General features: G+C 47.1%; 1 protein-coding gene across 6 annotated transcripts in view; it reads right to left on the reverse strand.

Annotated features, from left to right (window-relative positions):
- LOC140393897 (ankyrin repeat and SAM domain-containing protein 1A-like) overlaps nucleotides 1-18,727 on the reverse strand; it is a 642,533-nt gene that overhangs the window by 315,690 nt on the left and 308,116 nt on the right. For all 6 annotated transcript variants that reach the window (XM_072480500.1, XM_072480502.1, XM_072480497.1 and 3 more), the window contains 2 exons: nucleotides 13,473-13,546; nucleotides 5,877-6,000 (listed from right to left, as the gene is read on the reverse strand). In XM_072480500.1, the coding sequence (XP_072336601.1) occupies nucleotides 5,877-6,000; nucleotides 13,473-13,546 (198 nt within the window). The remainder of the gene's footprint in view (nucleotides 1-5,876; nucleotides 6,001-13,472; nucleotides 13,547-18,727) is intronic.

Raw genomic sequence — 18,727 nt, forward strand, 5'->3', positions numbered from 1 at the left:
CCGAGGTTTCTCTTTGTGTTCCAATGCCTTTCCATTATGATCCCCAAGGCCTTTTTCAAACGGGTAAGCAGGAGCATCATGGGATTCGTGTGGGCGAATAAGACCCCGGGGGTGAAGAGAGTGTTTCTGGAGCGTAGCTGGGACAGGCGGAGGCTGGCGCTGCCGAATTTGTGTGGTTAATACTGGTCAGCCAATGTGGCGATGATCCGTAAGTGGGTAATGGAGGGAGAGGGGGCGGCGTCCTGTGTGGGACGAGCCCAAAGGCGCTGGTGACGGCATCGCTGCCGCTCTTGCCGACAAGTTACACCGCAAGTCCGGTGGTGGCGGCGACGCTGAAGATCTGGGGGCAGTGGAGGTGACACAGGGGCGAGGTGGGAGCCTCGGTTTGGTCCCCGATTCGGGAGAATCATCGGTTTGCCCCGGGAAGGATGGATGGGGGGTTTCGGAGCTGGCATCGGGCAGGGATTAGAAGAATGGGGAACCTGTTCATCGATGGGACGTTTGCGAGCCTAGGGGCGCTGGAGGAGAAGTTTGGGCTACCTACCGCCGGGAAATGTGTTCAGGTATATGCAAGTGAAGGTGTTTGTGAGGCGGCAGGTGAGGGAATTCCCGCTGCTTCCGGCACGTGGGATTCAGGACAGGGTGATTTCGGGTGTATGGGTTGGAGAAGGCAAGGTTTCGGCGATTTACCAGGAGCTGAAGGAAGAGGAGGAGGCCTCAGTGGAGGAGTTAAAGGGCAAGTGGGAGGAGGAGCTTGGGGAGGAGATAGATGAGGGTCTGTGGGCTGATGCCCTGAGTAGGGTTAATTCTTCCTCCTCTTGCGCCAGGCTCAGCCTAATACAGTTCAAAGTTACTCACAGAGCGCATATGACAGGAGCGAGGTTGAGTAGGTTCTTTGGGGTGGAGGACAGATATGGGAGGTGCTCGGGGAGCCCGGCAAATCACCTCCATATGTTCTGGTCGTGCCCGGCGCTGGATGGGCTTTGGAGGGGTTTTGCGAGGACTATGTCCAAGGTGGTGAACACCCGGGTCAAGCCGAGCTGGGGATTGGCATTATTTGGGGTATCGGATGAGCCGGGAGTGCAGGAGGCGAAAGAGGCCGGTATTGTGGCCTTTGCGTCCCTGGCAGCCCGGCGGAGGATTTTGCTACTATGGAAAGATGCGAAGCCCCCTAGTGTGTGGAAGCTTGGATCAATAACATAGCAGGGTTCATAAAGCTGGAGAGGATAAAGTTTGCCTTGCGAGGGTCTGTGCAAGGGTTCCTCAGGCGGTGGCAACCGTTCCTAGACTATCTCGCGGAGCGTTAGGAGGAGGTCAGCAGCAGCAGCAGCCCAAGGGCGGGGGGCGGTTTCTTTCTTTTGGGGTGGCGTTTGGGTGAAGGTGTTTTTTTTCCCCCCTATTTGTGTTCTTAAATGTTATAGGGGGGGTTATTGTAAATGGGGGAAATACAATGTATAATTTCTGACTGTTGTGTTCTTGGTTCTTTCTTTTTGTTGGGGGATGTGGGGGGGGGTTTGTTGAAAATGTTTTGAAAAATTTGAATAAATATATTTTAAAAAAGAACAAGTTACAGTCTTTTGAGCCAAGGTTCCATTCTGGGATATTCCCGTCTAGTTATAACATCAATTGGGATAACATCATAGATGTTCAACATGCATAAAAATAATGAAGTCTCTTCACATTTCATGAGATTTACTAATTTTATGCATCAAAAGTACATTTAAAGATACTCTTCATACTATGTTCGACCCCATAGTAGGCTTCTGACTAGCCACAAGAGTTAGAATGAAAGTACTGAATGTTTCAAAATTCATCATCATTTAAAGGTGTTAGCTTGACATACCAGGAGGGTAACCTGGAGAAAACGTTGGGGGCAAAGAAACAGTTCTTATATGATCAAGAGAACAGAATACATTTGGTGTTACATTGCGAGCACATTTTTGAGTTTTCAGCTGAGGTAAATAGAGATCATTCCAGGCAACAAGACGTTGAAGACACATCAAAAGCTTACATCTACTTAGCATTTGATTTCAATGAATGTTAGCTGTAACACTCGAACACAAGGTCACTGAACAATGCCTTTAATTCTGGAGCAGCCTATTTGTTATCCAGGATTAAGGCTTCGAGTTTTTCAAGCCAATGTGAATGCAGACTTGAACTGCTTAAGAGATGACATTGCTTCTCAGAGGTTGGTTGTGATATTTCTCAGGTCCACACATGGAGTTTCAACTGTCATAGCTCACTTACACTTCAAGATGATCTATAGTATAACCAACCTTCAACAGAATAAGCAAGCTGCAACTGGAACGCAGAAGCCTCTGCCAATAATTGCAACGCAGCAAAGAAAATCTATTAAAGGTCATAAGCATGGTTGAGAAACAGAGCTGTACAAAGACTAAATCTGTATTTTTGCCTGCCATTTACATCCAAAACAAGGCTACACAATGCTTCATTCATCATGACTAAATCAGTCTCCTATTAACTGCATTTGCTCCAAAATGAATACTAACTGTCCCTTAGGGCTAAACTTAAGGCAAGCACCTATTCATCGGAAAGGACATTTTTTGTTTTGATGATTTTCTTAGTCTGTTATCCTTAAGTGAACCATGATGCTGATGTTTCACGTAGCATATTGTGAGAGAATGCCAAAGCTACTCCTTTGAGGTGACATTATTTAATATATTACAGCCAGGAAGTTGGGAAGATTTGCTTCTCCAGTACCTTGTAGATGAAATAAATTATTCCATATGGTCCATTAAAGCAGTTGCAATGGAAATTTCCTGTTGGGCCAGGAGAGAACTGAATTGGATCCCTTAGTCCTCAAAGTTATCTATTTTATGATCATAGTCCTATCAGACCAACTCATGATGCAAACATTTTATTTAAAGAGATCAAAGTGATACAGATAGCTCAAGAATATTGCAGAGGCTAGGTAGAATCGGGGAAAAGGATTTGAATATGCAATGGATATTGCTATGAAGGCCTGAAGACCTAATAAAGAACACTCATGGTCCTGCTGGGTACAAGAATACTCCATAGTTGACAAGGACTTGGGATGTGGCAATTTATTTCCAGAGGCGGGCTTGTGCTATTCTCTCTCTCTGCCTCCCTGGGCTTGCGCTACTCTCTCTCTGCCTCACCGGGCTTGCGCTGCTCTCTTTCCCTCTCTGCCTTGCCGGGCTTGCGCTGTTCTCTCTCTCTGCCTCACTGAGCTTGCGCTGCTCTCTCTCTCTCTCTGCCTCCCCAGGCTTGCGCTGTTCTCTCTCTCTGCCTCCCCAGGCTTGCGCTGTTCTCTCTCTCTGCCTCACGGGGCTTGCGCTGCTCTCTCTCTCTGCCTCACTGTGCTTGCGCTGCTCTCTCTCTCTGCCTCGCCGGGCTTGCGCTGTTCTCTCTCTCTGCTTCGTCGGGCTTGTGCGGTTCTCTCACTCTCTGCCTCGCTGGGCTTGCGCTGCTCTCTTGCTCTCTGCCTCACCGGGCTTGTGCAATTCTCTCTCCCTCTGCCTCGCTGTGCTTGTGCTGCTCTCTCTCTCGCTCTCTCTCTGCCTCTCTGGGCTTGCGGTGCTCTCTCTCTACTTCACCGGGCTTGCGCTGCTCTCTCTGCCTCGCTGGGCTTGTGTTGCTCTCTCTCTGCCTCACGGGATTGCCCTGCTGTCTCTCTCTCTGTGCCGCACCGGTATTGAGCTGCTCTCGTTCTGCCTCGCTGGGCTGCTCTCTCTCTGCCTCGCTGGGCTTGCGCGGCTCTCTCTCTCTGCCTCATTGGGCATGCGCTGCTCTCTCTCTCTCTCTCTGGGCTTGCGCTGCTGTCTCTTTCTGCCTCATTGGGCTTGCGCTGCTCCCTCTTTCTCTGCCTCGCTGGGCAATGTGCTGCTTTCTCTCTTTCTGGGCTTGCGCTGCTATCTCTCTCTGCCTCACCGGGCTTGTGCTGCTCTCTCTCTCTCTGCCTCACCGGGCTTGCGCTGCTTTCTCTCTGTGCCTCACCAGGATTGCCCTGCTGTCTCTCTCTCTGTGCCGCACCGGTATTGAGCTGCTCTCTCTCTGCCTCACTGAGCTTGTGCTGCTCTCTCGCTCTGCCTCGCTGGGCTTGCACTCTCTGCCGCGCCAGGCTTGGACTGCTCTCTCTCTCTACTTGCACTGCTCTCTCTAGGCTTGCGCTGCTCTCTCTCTCTCTAGGCTGTCGCTGCTCTCTCTCTCTGCCTCGCCGGGCTTGCGCTACTCTTTCTCGGCCTCGCTGGGCTTGCGCTGCTCCCTCTCTCTCTGCCTCACTGGCCTTGCGCTGCTTTCTCTCTCTCTCTGCCTCGCTGGGCTTGCGCTGCTCTCACTCTCTGCCTCGCCAGGCTTGCACTGCTCTCTCTCTCTGCCTCGCCGGGCTTGCGCTGCTCTCTCTGCCTCACTGGGCTTGCGCTGCTCTCTCTCTCTCTCTCTCTGCCTCATCCAGGTTGGAGTGTTCTCCCTCTGTCTTAGCCAGCTTACAGTTCACACCCGCTGCCTTGCCCAGAATGTGGTCGTGTTTCTCCGCCTCACCCAGACTTTGCTGCCGACTTTCCACCTCACCCAGGTTGTGCTGCTCGCCCTCCACCTTGTCCAGATTGGGCACCCGCCGTCTCACCCAGATTGTTGCTCATCCTTCGCCATGCCCACATTCTGATGCTCTCCCTTGGTCTTTTCCTTCCCCAAGATTATTTTGCTCGCTTTCTCCCCTCAGATTGTGTTATCCACTCCCTCCACCAGTTTGGGTTGCACTCTCTCACTCGCCTAGAATATCCACCCACATCTCAGTTTAGGCATCCCTGTTTCCCTTCCCCAGTTTAGGATTTAGAGTTTTCAGGTAATTTCCATTAGTCCCAAAGCTGCCATCTTCTTAGAAAGTGAGATGTCCCAAATAGCAGGATGATCAGCAGGGCCTAGACATCACAAATTAGCTGCAAGTCGTGACACTCAGGATGTTGTGTGTGCAGGAAATATTCATAAACGGGTAATTTATCTCAACTCGCCAGGGGCAGCACTTCCTGGAGATTCTCGCCAAAAGCGTGAATTTTGGGAACTCTAACCTTGGGTTTCTTCTTGGTCTGTGTAGTTCAATTAGTGGATAAAGTTACTATAGTGGATCAATGAGCAGATTACCACAGTCAGGGTCTTGAAATGCTGGATGGTTGTCTCATGTTAGAAAATGCAGCACACTTGTTTCAGTGAAGACTTCAGTGGAAGGGGAAATAAATCACGTTGCAGTGCTATGACTTTGTAGGTATAGTGAAATGCTTATTTAGTGATAATTATCAGTTAATCATACAATGTCCAAAGTTATTAATTGTTTCGAGCTTGACACTGCAGTATAATCATACTTATTTCGTATATTTGCACATTAAAGGAAAAACCTTGCATAAGCTAACATAATTTAATCTTGTGGCAATACATTTGCGTGCAATCCTTTTGTGGACATCGGCCGGAATTTTCAAGCCCGTCACTCTGGTGAGATCTTCTAGTGCCACCAATTGCACACCCCGCCCCGGGTGTCCTGGCAGTGAGGTGTGCATTCAATGAGAAATGCCATTGACAACGGCGGGACCAGAAGAATCCGCCACCAGCCAATGCCGGGCCGTTTCCGCTACCACGAGACACAAGGTAGGTTGCGCAGAAATTCCCACCCGTTTCAATGTTCCATCACAATTACTGCTCCTGATGAAGAGCAACCATTACGCAGGATTTTACCATACATAGTTCAAAAGACATACGAGGTTGGAACTCTACTTCTGAGAATTTTGACAATTCAAGTAGCCACAATATGGAAATTTCACATACCCATCATTAAATTTCAACAACAATGTTGCTCATGTCATTAAAATGCTTCATCCTTCAATAGTGCATAGCCATCAACTTACCAGGAGTAACAATAATCGATGACGACTTAAGGTTGAGTACAAGGTTTGTTTTACTGTTAGATGCCAAATTGGTCTCTTGACTCCTGACTGAATGATTGGTATTCAGTGTAAGTAGATTCGTAACCTGCAGAGAAAAAAAGAAAGCTTTTCTCCACCCATTCTCAAGTAGCATAGTTGGCTGTATGTACAATATGCTAAAATGACATGCATGTTACAGTAGAGCACAGACCAGAATCTACCACTTTTGTGAGATCTTGAACTCAGATGGAATACAACAGAAAGGTGCCACATAGTTGCTCAGGCTCTAGGTTGGGAAGTAAGTGGCAGTTTTAGACCACATTAATGCACTTTCTGGTAATGTGCCAACAATAAACAATAATGTCAGATAAGCTCCTTGATTTTCCTTATCAACCACAGAAGGTGACCCAGCAGGAATTAGCAAAGGGAAAACTTCTTATAGGGCACAAAAATAATCACTTATTAATGTAATTTGCTTCTGATTTAAATACCGAAACAAAAGCACACTTTCTAAGATGAGATCTTCAAGTTTAAATAACATAAACCTAGAGAAATACACTACCAAATAAAGGGTACAATTCCAAAGGGGGTGCAAGGGGAGATCAATCTGGGTACAGATGTAACAAAGTAATTGAAGGTGGCACAACAGGCTGAGACCATGGTTGATTAACCATACAGAATATTAGGCTTTATTAATAGAGGCATAGAGCACACAAGCAGGAGGCTATGTTAAACTTGTATAAAACACTAGCTATGCCTGAACTGGAGCACTGCATCCAGTTCTGGACGCCACAATTTAGGAAAGATGCGAAGGCTTTTGGGAGAATGCACAAAAAATTCATGAGAATGATTCCAGGGATGAGAAATCTCAGTTACGTACATAAATTGGGGAAGTTAGGACTGTTCTCCTTGGTGAAGAGAACTGAGAGGTGATTTGATAGAAGTACTCAAAATCTTTTCTTTAAAATATTTTTATTGGAATTTAGCAGTTTTTAAATAGTTTGCAGAAAAAGATCAGCGTATTTACATATGAATAGTTCCTCCTCTCTCTCTCTCTCTCCCCCCCCCCCCCCCCCCCCCCCCTCCCCCTAGTTTGTCGGTTAGCCCCTTCCTCCCTCATTTAGGTGCTCTTGCACGTCATGGTTTATTTACATTTTGGTAGGGTTTTACTTGTCTGCTTGTGCCGGCCCTGGCAGAGGCATAGGTCATGTCTTAGTGGCCCCTATGCGGTTTCCCCCTCCCCTGAGCAGTTTTGGCTGTTGGCTTCAAACAGGTCTTGGAACAAGTTGGTGAATGGCTTGTGAAAGCCCTCCTCCAAGCCTCGGATGGCGAATTTGATTTTCTCCAGGTGGAGAAATCTGGACTGATTGGTCAGCCAGTCTGCAGCTTTAAGTGGGACTGCCGATCACCAGCCGAGCAGGATTCTTCAGCGTGTGATTTGGGAAGCAAAGGCAAGGGCGTTGGCCCTCTTCCCCATAAATAGTTCTGGCTGGTCTCATACCCTGAAAACTGCCACCTTCGGGTTTGGCTCCACCCTCACAACCTTGGACATTGCTTCAAAGAAGGTTGTCCAGAACCCGAACAGTCTGGGGCACGCCCAGAGCAAGTGGGTGTGGTTGGCCGGACCTCCTTGGCACCGTTCACGCTTGTCCTCCACCTCGGAGAAGAATTTGTTCATTTGAGTTCTGGTTAGGTGTGCTCTGTGCACCACTTTCAGCTTAATGAGGCTTAGCCTTGCACAAGTGGAGGTGGAGTTGCCCTGTTCAATGCTTGGCTCCAGAGTCCCCATCCTATTTCAATCCCTAGTTCTTCCTCCCATTTTTCCCATGTCTCGTCCAGTGGGGAGCATGCCCTTTCCAGTACAGGTCCCTGCAGTTCCCCCGTCCCAGAGTGTCCATGTCCACTAGTTCCTCTGACATTGAATGTCTCGGGGTCCATGGCTATGATGTCATCTCCTTGCAGAGAACGTTCTTTACCTGTAGGTGTCACAGTTAGTTCCCCTTGAGTAGCTGCAGTTTTTCTGTCAGCTCCTCTAATGTCGTGGTAGCATACTGGCATTGTCACTGGACTAGTAATTCAGAGACCCAGGGTAGTGCTCTGGGGTCCTGGGTTCAAATCTCACCATGGCAGGTGGTGGAAATTGAATCTAATAAGTATGTGGAATTATTAGTCTAATGATGACCATGTAACCATTGCCGACTGTCGTAAAAGCCCAGCTGGCTCACTAATGTCCTTGATGGAATGAAATCTGCCGTCCTTACCCAGACTAGCCTACATGTGACTCCAGACCAACACAGTGATGCGGTTGACTCTTAACTGCCCCCCATTGAAATAGCCGAGCAAACCGCTCAGTTCAAGGCCAATTAGGACTGGGCAGCAAATGCTAGCTCAGCCAGTGACTCCCACATCTCAAGAACGATTAATCAAGTCTGTCCTCTGTATAGAAGTCCGTAACAGTCAGCATCGTTCCCCTCCTCCCACTCCCCATCCTGTCACCACCTCTTGAAGGTGGCATCCAACATGGCTGGCGAGAACCTGCGGTTGCCGAAGGTGGGAGCCATGGTGGACATTCGGATTCAGCTGAAGTGTTGTCTCATTTGATTCCAGGTTCAGTGTGGCTACCGCCACTGGGCTTGTTGAGTGCTTGGCTGGTGGGGATGGGACTGCCACCGTGGCGAGGACTCGGAGGGTCATCCCTGTACAGGAGGTCTCCTCCATCCTCACCCATTCCGTTTCTGGTTCTTTCACCCATTCCCTCACTCTTTGTGTTGTGGCTGCTCAGTGGTAGTATTGCAGGCTTGGGAGGGCCAGGCTCCTGTACAGGGATGACCCTCCGAGCCCAGTGATGCTAGCCACACTCCGAACTTGGAATCAAATAAGACAGCACTTCAGCTGAATCAGAATGTCCACCACGGCCCCCCATGCTTCTTTTCTCTGTAGAACCTTTTTGAGGATCCTTGGGTTCCCTGCCTTGTGCCTCTGTGCAGCTGGAAGTATTCAAAACTGATGGTGTTGGTCCGTGCACTCGCCATGGGGCATTGTACAGCAGTTTCATCCATGAGGTGAACCCTGTCTGCAGCCCAAACCGCTCTAGTATCTCAATGAGGTACTTCCACTTGACTCTGTCGAAGGCCTTTTGTGTCCAGGGGGATGATCACCTCGGGTGTTCTCTCCCCGGATGGGGTCATTATCAGGTTTAGCAGTCGACCGATGTTCGCTGATAACGGTCTACCCTTAACAAAGCCAGTCTGGTCTTCTGCGACTATCGCTAGTACGCAGTTCTCCAGTCGCCTGGCTAGGATTTTTGCAAGTATTTTCGCATCTACATTGAGCAGCGAAATGTGTCTGTTGGATCTGCATTCCGTTAGGTCTGTGTCTTCCTTGGGCTATCACCGATATAGTGGTTTGCGTCAACATTGGCGGCAGAGAGCCCCACGCTAGTGAATCTGCAAGCATCTCCCGCAAGCGTGGGACCAGTGTTGCCACACATTCTTTGCAGAAATCTGCCATGAATCCATCTGGTCCTGGCGCCTTCACCACCTGCATGAAGCTGATGTTCTCCATGACTTCCACCAGTTCTAGTGGTGCTTCCACCCGCTTCTCCTATCTTCCCCCACGGCTGGCATGTCTGTCCATCGAGGAACTGTTTCATCCCCGTTGGAGGGTTTCAGAGGTGTACAGCCCTTGGTAGAAGGCCTCAAATACGTTGCTGACCTTTTTTGGTTCGGCTACCAGTCCGCCTTTGCTATCCTTCACCTGCGCTATCTCCCTCGTGGCTGCCTGCCTGTCTCAATGTTCGTAAAAGGTCCCCCGTGTCTGGCGGAGTGGGTGCACTACTTTCCTGGTAGATAGCAGGTTAAAGTCCAACTGTAGCTTTTTTCTCTCCGTCAGAAGCTCTACCGTCGGGGCCTGGGAATATCATCTGTCTATCTCCAGAATAGAGTTGATTAGTCATTGCTTAGCCGCCCTTTCTTCCCCGAACCGGTGTGCCTTGTCGACGATAATTTCTCCTCTGATCACAGCCTTCAGACCCTCCCAGAATGTGAAGGGGGAGACCTCCCCGTTCCGGTTGTTAGCTGTGTACTCGTCTATGATATTTTCTGGCAGAAGACCTGGTCAGCCAGGAGGGCTGCGTCCAACCTACATGGCGGGGCACAGACCGTCTCCAACCTCACATCTATGTATTGTGGAGCTTGGTCAGAGACTACGGTCGCGGAGTATTCCGCTCTTCCTACCCTGGAAGCACCGATTTCCCCACCACAAAGTTGTCGATATGAGTACAAGCTTCTTCTCACCTGAGTGCATCAACCTCCATGGGTCCACTGCCCTAATCTGTTCCTAGTTCGCTAGCCATGTTTGTCGTTTTTCCCATTCTAGGATCTGACCTGTCCGTCAGCAGGTTCTATACACAGTTAAAGTCCCCTCCCATGATTAGTCTGTGGGAGTCTATGTCGGGGATTGCCGCCATGGTCTTCTTTATGAATTCCATGTTGCCCTAGTTGGGCACGTACACGTTCACCAGGGCCACCGGTGCCCCATCCATGACGACGCTGACCATGACATACCGTCCCCCTGGATCCATAAGCATCCTCGCCGCGGTAAATGTCATCTTCTTGCTAAGTAGTATGGCTACCCCCCCAGCTCTCATCCCGTAAAATGAATGGCAACATCTGTTAAGCCCATCCCTTTCTTACCCGCAGTTAATCCTTCTCCCTCAGATGCGTCTCTCGGAGGCAGACTATGTTGGCTTTCATACTTTTCAGGTGGGCGAAGACTCTGGATCTTTTTACTGGGCCATTAAGCCCCTGACGTTCCAGATGACTATTCTGATGGGGGTTTCTGTCTCCCCTCTCCTGCGGGATCAACCAAACTTACCTTGTGGATGCGCTCCTGCCCTCCACTGTTTCCATTTGTTAGGAGACTATTGAAAATGGCCACGGTCACCATACTCACCATGAGGCCGGGGTTTCCCTTTGTCCAGGGGGTAACCAACATGGCCGCCAGCTGTGTGTACGCCATGTGGGTCAGTCTCTGCACTCCCGGGTTTCCCTTTGTTCAAGGACCCTCCAAAGTGGCTGCTTGCGGTGCCATCCTGTTCCTTGTTGCCACGAGTGGCCTGTTGAAGTTCGAGCCCTACCGCCCCCGTTCCTTTATTCACCCGTTTTTTTTCTTCCCCTCACCTTCTGCTATCCCCCCCTCTATTTCCTCCCCCTTGATGGTGTTACCACCCCCTGCCCCTCGCCAGGCACTCTCTCCCCGGTGGGAGATGCACCGTGCCCCCCCCCTTACTCCTACCGCTAACTTTCCTGTTAATGTGGTGGCCCCCCCCTCCTGGCGTCGGCCTGACCCCCTCCTATACCGGCTGTTTCAGTTTCCCTTCTGTCTTCCCCTCACCCTCTCCTGCGCTCTGCTGCTCTCACCCCCTCCTTTCTGCGAACGAGCTTCCCGGTTCAGAACGACGTGGTACAATCCCGCTCAAATTGTCCTTTGGCTTTCTCGGTCTCCTCTGTGCCTGCCTCATCATCGCTTTCTCTGTTGCTTATCCAGTCCGTTTTTTTGGACAACCTCATTACTGCAGGCGCAGTAAAATAGTGTTCCCTGTTCTGGTATATAACCCAGGGCCTGGCTGGGTACTGTAACACAAATTTGATGTTGTTCTTGTACAGGGCCGACTTTGCCATGTCAAATTCTGCCCGGTTCTTTGCCAGGTCTGCCCCAATGTCCTGATACACCCTGATCTGATCTTGTGTCCCTGCCAGTTGCAGGCCTACGTCTGCCTGGCCCAACCTAGGATTCTTTCCCGGTCCTGGTACCAATGTAGTTTAGCGATGATCGCTCTCCCCCAACTTGGGTTTCAGCTGGAGCTTGGGGTCTGTCGATCTCCGGTGGGTTGGGGAAGCTTTCGCTCCCCACAGGTTCCCCAGCATCTGGGCTGCTTAGTCTGTTGGGTCCCTGCTCTCGGTTCCTTCTGGCAGGCCCACTATTCTAGTGTTCTGGCGTCTCGACTGGTTTTCTTGGTCCTCCACCGTCCCCTCCAGGTTCCCCGAGTCGCCACCAACCTCTTTATTTCGGCCTTCGGGTCGATTTTGGTCGCTCTGATCCATCGAGACTTTCTCCAGTTCTTTGGCCCTGGGCCTCAAGTCTTCATTTTGTCGCTGACCATCTGCATAGTGACCAGCACTTCCGTTACTGCCACCTTGACCCCTGCTTTGAGTTTGCTTTTTATTTCCTCTTTCAGTTCCCTTGTGGGGAACGTGTTCCAACTCTCCTCTGGCTGGGGATTGGGGGGGGGGGCTTCTTTTACGGATCGCTGGTCTCCCTCTCGCGGGAGTGGCCAGGAACCACTCGCATTGTAGGTCCGCTGACCCGCTCACTTGCCGCTCCTGTCCTTTCCCGCTGTTTCTGGTTTCTCTTTGGCCTCTGTAGCTGCTGCTTCCTGGCATTTCTGTATCCCTGGTGTTGTTGAGGGTAAAGGATGTTTTAGTCCGGTTTTTGCAGGCTAATTTCGAGTACAGGTACTTATTTTCTTGTCCTTTGGAGGAGAGCTACTTTTGTGCGACTGATCGGCACATTCCGATCACTGGAAGTCCCGAGGTATTCAAAATCATGAGGGATCTGGACAGGGTAGATTGAGAAAAGCTATTCACACTGATGGAAGGGTTGAGAATGAGAGGTCTGAGATTAAGGTAATGAGCAAATGAAGTTATGGAGACATGAGGGAAAATGTTTTCATGAAACGTGTGAACAAGGGCTGGAATGTGCTGCCTGATAGTGGGTGGAGGCAGTTTCAATTGAGGCATTCAAGAGGGAATGGGATCATTGTCTGAAAAGGAAGAATGTGTAAGGTTAAAAGTGGGGGAATGGCATTAGGTGCAATGCTATCTCACAGGCAAGATGGTTTGAATGGCCTGCTTCTGTGCTGTAACAGTGGAGATTCTGCTATCTAAGAAAGTGCCTCGAAAAAAATCTGAAAGACATATTAACAAGCTTTTGTCTCATTTCCAATTATCCTGCACACAAGGAATATAGTTGTATTGCAAATAAAAGAACAACAACCATGTTTAATGTTAACTAGATTAACAGTTAGAAATAAAACCTTGTTTGCAAAATCTACTTGAAGCCCATCAGAATGAATAGGGGAGATGATGGCATAGTGGACTAGTACTAGTATAGTCACTGGACTAGTAATCCAGAGGTACAGGCTGAAGCTCTGGACACAGTGGTTCAAATCCCACCACATCAGTTAATTTTTTTAAAAATCTGGAATTGAAAGCTAGGCTCAACAATATTCAATATAGGCCGTCCTGACCCACAACAATGTGGTTGACTCTTAAACCGCTCTCACACACAGTTAGGGATGGACAACGATTTCTTACCAGTGATGTCCATATCCCAGAATACATCAAAAGAAATCCTGCTTCTAATCTACAACTGGTTCTCAATGATACATTTCTAATTGTACGTCAACACATTACATTCATGCTACAGTATATACTTTACTGATTTTTGAAAAGTAACTCTAATTGTAACATGTCACACAGCAACCTTTTGCAGCGCCATGCTACTCTTTTTACTAACCTGAGATGAGGCGAGGTTCCGGCCAGGTTTGGTTGCCACATCAGAGGATGCCAAAGCAGGACCAGTCTCCTCATCTGTAAGAAGAGAATCAGGCAAAAGTTTTTCTTTTTCAAAAACAGTATTCTGCAGATGCTGAAAATCAGAAAACAAAACCAGAAAATGCTGGAAATACTCGACAGATCTGGCAGCATCTGTGGAGAGAGAAACCGAGTTAACAGACTGAACTCAGTGCCCTCAGCGGGCATATTTCCAGCAGAGCAAAATAGGGTGGTGCCCATCCAACCACCTTCCCGCCCATCCCAAGCTCGCCCCATAAAACAGTAAATTTAAATGACCAATGAAGGGTCAATTAGGTTTGTTATTCTGCTAATTCTGATAATATGCTGGCCACACCATAAAACGTTTGGCATGGGCAGCAGGGCAGGGGCGGGAAGCCAATTATTACCTCAAGTAGTTAAAGGGTAAAAGGGGGCAGGGTGGTCACTCATCAGGCTGCCCTTTACCAATAACGGGGCAGCCACCCTTAGGTCAAAACCCACTTTCTTCCTACTTGTTCCCTCCCTTAAATCTACCCCTCCGCACATCCATCCCTCTCCAAAAGCGCCCTGGCCCAAGAAGCCAGACTTAACTTGAGATCCATCTTGTTCTGTAGTCTCACCAGCAGCCACCCATCGCGCCATCAACCTGAAATGTTAACTCATCTTCCTCTCCACAAGGCTGCCTGGTCTGCTGAATGTTTCCAGTATATTCTGTTTTTATTATAAAAATTAAAACCAAATTACAGCAGATGCCTGAATCTGAAACCAAAGAGAAAATGCTGAAAAATCTCAGCAGGTCTAGCAGCATCAGTAGGGAGAGAAAAGAGCTGATGTTTCGAGTCCAGGTGCCCCTTTGTCATAGAAGGTTTGACAAAGAGTCATCAGGACTCAAAACGTGAGCTCTTTTCTCTCCCTACAGATGCTGCCAGACCTGCTGAGATTTTCCACCATTTTCTCTTTGGTTATTATAAAAGTTTTTCTTTTAATGCCAGGAAAGAACCTTACATTTCTTGAAAATGCATATTTCTTTCTTCCCAGACAGATTTTTTTAATGGTTGCTTTAAGTGCCTTCTCTATATTCTCACCACTTCTTGCATAAAGAAGTTTCTTCTGAATTACCCATTTGATTTCTACATTTTAATATATCATATTATATCCATATATCCCAGAATATAATCAAATAACCCTTTCAATACATTTTGTATGTGTCCAGCAGTGCTGTAAAGTTCTAGGAAATTAAGAGGGACAAAAGCAAGGCATGTTTAGTTGGGGATCCCATCATCATATTTAGATCAGTCATGGAATACGACAAGGAACAATCAAGTATAAAGACATTTAAATGAAGGAGAGCCCATTTCGATGAATTGAAAGGGAACTGGCCTAGGTAGATGGAATCAAAAATAGGCAGGGCAGCACGATGGCGCACTGGTGAGCACTGCTGCTTCACGGCGCCGAGGACCCGAGTTCAATCCTGGCCCTGGGTCACTGTCCGTGTGGAGTTTGCACATTCTCCCCATGTCTGCGTGGGTCTCACCCCCACAACCCAAAAGATGTGCAGGGAAAGATGAATTGGCCACGCTAAATTGCCCACGCTAAATTGCACCTTAATTGGAAAAACATAATTGGGTACTCTAAATTTTTTTAAATTAAAAATAGGCAGCAAAAATAGTAACCGAATGTGGAGGATATATTCTTGGTATAGAAGGTGAATAGTGGCCTCAAACCTCACTGCATTTCTGCTCCTGTCTGCCTGCTGTACTGACTCCTTACTTCAGGCTGGTGGACTTGCCGGCAATTAGACCAAAAGATTTTGGGGGGGCAACTGGTTACAATGTGCGTTACAATCCCCGTAAAGTCCCTTAACCTTTTGACAGATGATCAGCTATTCAGTGGCTCACTGGACGAATCACACCACAGGATTTTATGTTTCAAAACTTTCACTGCAATAAACAGACTAAAAGTGACACTGTCTAAGCACTATTCAGTAGGCAACTATTATTAATAATAATATTTAAACGACAGAAAAGATTCCCCAACACCCCCCTGCATGGTTATACTTTATTCTGTTCCTTATGTGGACACTTCATTCTCCAAGAACCAGTGCAAAACTATTCTCAGCTCCTGATGGTTTGCTTCCTTTTCCTGCCAGATAATGTCTAATTACTGAAGTGGACTTTCACATCAAGGCTTACCTTAGCGATTTCTCTCTCAAGGCAAAGCTAGGTGATTCTTCCAGCCTCATTTAAATCCTCATGAACTTGGTCTGTTCAATCTGAGTGCGAGCTCCTACCTGTATTCAGTACAGTGAACAATAAAGATTGACTGCCTCTATTGCTCTGCTCTCTCCCAGTTCCTTGCAGACTGACCTGAGAAATTCAGGGATTTCTTAAGGAAAACCCTGTAACCTGTCAATGGCTTGCTATGAACTGTTCCCCTCTCAAAGCCTACCATCTCCATAGTAACGTGAATCACACGGGTTTGTGTCCAAGTGGAATGCTATTTTGCTATTCTCTTGGCCCCATCAACTCCATTCCAACTTAGAATTAAAAATGTAATTTAAAATAAAATCAGTACAGAACCTGATATTTCGAACACTTCCCTGTGACTCGGAGACTAAAGGTCTATCCAATATCAGCACAGTTTCCCTGGTCATTGTTAACAGATGCGAATACCTTGCACTTTTCCCCCCAGTAAGACAGCCTGGGACTCCCTTTATCTACAAAACAACCAAGACACCCAAGATTGTCATCGAGCAGAATTCAGAACAGGTCACAAGACCTCCTATATTCCTCCATTTTACCCTATATTAGATAGCCCAAAAAGTAACAATATTACAAACGTCATATTTCTAACTGTTATTACGGGCCAGGGTTAAGAGAACCCCAAAGTGTATCATGGAGTTCATCTGACCCACAACTTTTAATGGATTTTGGTTATGCGGAGCACAAGGGCCCACTCTACAGGTCTGATGCAACAGAGATTTAAAGTACTTTTAAAACAAAACAATGTTTATTCTATGAATCCAGTTAACATTGTACAAACACACAGTAAACATATTAGCAACTATCAACTCAATTACTTCCCCCAAAGAATACAGTACTCTATAAGTAACCCTTAATCTTTCCTAGCAACATCCATAAGACAAATACCCTCTTTAACAAAGACAGCAGGTTTAAATTCTCTTCTGAGAGCAGTTATCACTTTTAAATTAGCAAGTGATCTGAAGACAGTCTTTTCATGCAGAGAGAGATCAAAATTACACCTTGTTTGGCTGGATGCAGCTCCAACTCTGAAAATGAAACCAAACATACTGTAGCTGCCAGCTCCAAAACAAAAGTAAAAACAGACAGACAGCCCAGCTTCACCCACACTCTGACATCACTGCTAAAGTGACCCTTAATTGGGGAAAAAAATAATTGGGTACTTTAAATTTGGGAGGCACGGTGGCACAGTGGTTAGCACTGCTGGCTCATAGCGCCAGGATCGCGAGTTTGATTCCGACTTCGGGTAACTGTGTGGAGTTTGCACATTCTCCCCATGTCTGCGTGGGTTCCTCCGGGTGCTCCGGTTTGCCCTCAGTTCAAGGATGTGCAGGATAGATGGATTGGCCATGCTAAATTGCCCCTTAGGTTGGGGTTACAGGGCAGGCGATTGGGCCTGGGTAGGGTGGTCTTTCGAAGTGTCGGTGGAGACGCGATGGGTCAAATGGCCTCTTTCTGCACTGTAGGGATTCTGTGATTAGTCAGGTCACAATTCAAAGTATGCAAAATTCTGAAACGTAGTAAACAATGAAGAGGATAGCGACAGACCTCAGGAGGACATGGGCAGACTGATGAAATGGGCAGATACATGACAGATGAATACTAACAGAGAAGTGTGAAATGGTTCATTTTGATGGGAAGAATGGTCTAAATTTCAAGAAGGTGAAAAAGCAGAGTGACCTGGAGGTATACAAACACAAATCTTTCAAAGTGACAAGACGAGTTGAGAGGGTTGTTTAAAAAAAAGGCTCTGACTTTATTAATAGGAAGTGCACGGAATACTTATAAAACTAGTTAGGTCTCACCTAGAGTTTTCCATTATGAGTATCAAACTTTAGAAAGGGTGCCAATGCTTGAAATGTAGAAGAAATTTACAGAATGTCACCAAGGATAAGGAAAGTTCAGTTATATGGAGAAATTGAGGTTGTTCTCCTTGGAGCAGAAATTTGAGAGGTGTTCAAAATCATTAACTGTATCGAGGGAGTAAATAAGGATAAACTGCTTCCAGTGACAGAAGGGCCAGTAAACACATTAAGATGATGAGAACAAAAACCTAGTGGGAATTTTTTTTAACCCTGTATGGGGTTCTGATCTGGAATGGACTGCACGGAGTAGTAGAAGCAGATTTAATATTAATTTATTACAACGTTGTTGACTCTTAACTACCCTCTGAAATGGTCTATTATGCCAACCAGTTTTATCAAAGCTGCTACAAAACCAATAACATAACTTTCCAAAAAAGAGCAAGACAAATAGCTGAAGAGGAAATTTACGGTGCTATGGGACCAATGTCAGCGGGTGGGACTAATTGGACAGCTTTTCCAAACCACGAGCACAGGCACATTCGATCAGATGGTACCTTCTGTGCTGCTCCATTCTATAATTACCCCCCCAGGGGAAGTTTGCTTAATTTAAAGAACTAAAGGAGGCCAATAATTTAATCTATTTTGCCACCAACAGTTCTGAGGGTTAATTTATTTTAAGAAACCTATTTGTATGATAATGAATGACTGCACACAAAACAAACTCACTCAATAAGGTAATTTCAGCAAGCAATGATAAGTAGCTGTTTATATCATTAGTTTTCTATAAGGAATTGCCAAAAACACAGCTTAAATTGCATTATAAACAATCAGGGGATTTAAAATCATTACCCTCAAGACTGAAATCAGTAGTAGTTCAAATCCCACCATGGTTATTGGGGAATTTAATGAAATAAATTGGGAATTAAAAAGCTTAGCCTTCTGTGATGTTGACCTTAAAACTGTTGGATTTTCATCAGATCCATCTCGTTCCTAATGTCCTCTGGTTCCCAAATGTGCCACCCTTCCCCAGTCTGCTCTATGTATGACCCGAGACCTACTGCAAAGTTGTTGACTATTAACCACCCTCTGAAATGGCCTAGCAAGCCACCCAGCTTTATACAAATGGTTACAAAAACAATAATAAAACCAGG

This window comes from Scyliorhinus torazame, chromosome 17 (assembly GCF_047496885.1).
Source record: "Scyliorhinus torazame isolate Kashiwa2021f chromosome 17, sScyTor2.1, whole genome shotgun sequence".
NCBI lineage: Eukaryota > Metazoa > Chordata > Chondrichthyes > Carcharhiniformes > Scyliorhinidae > Scyliorhinus > Scyliorhinus torazame.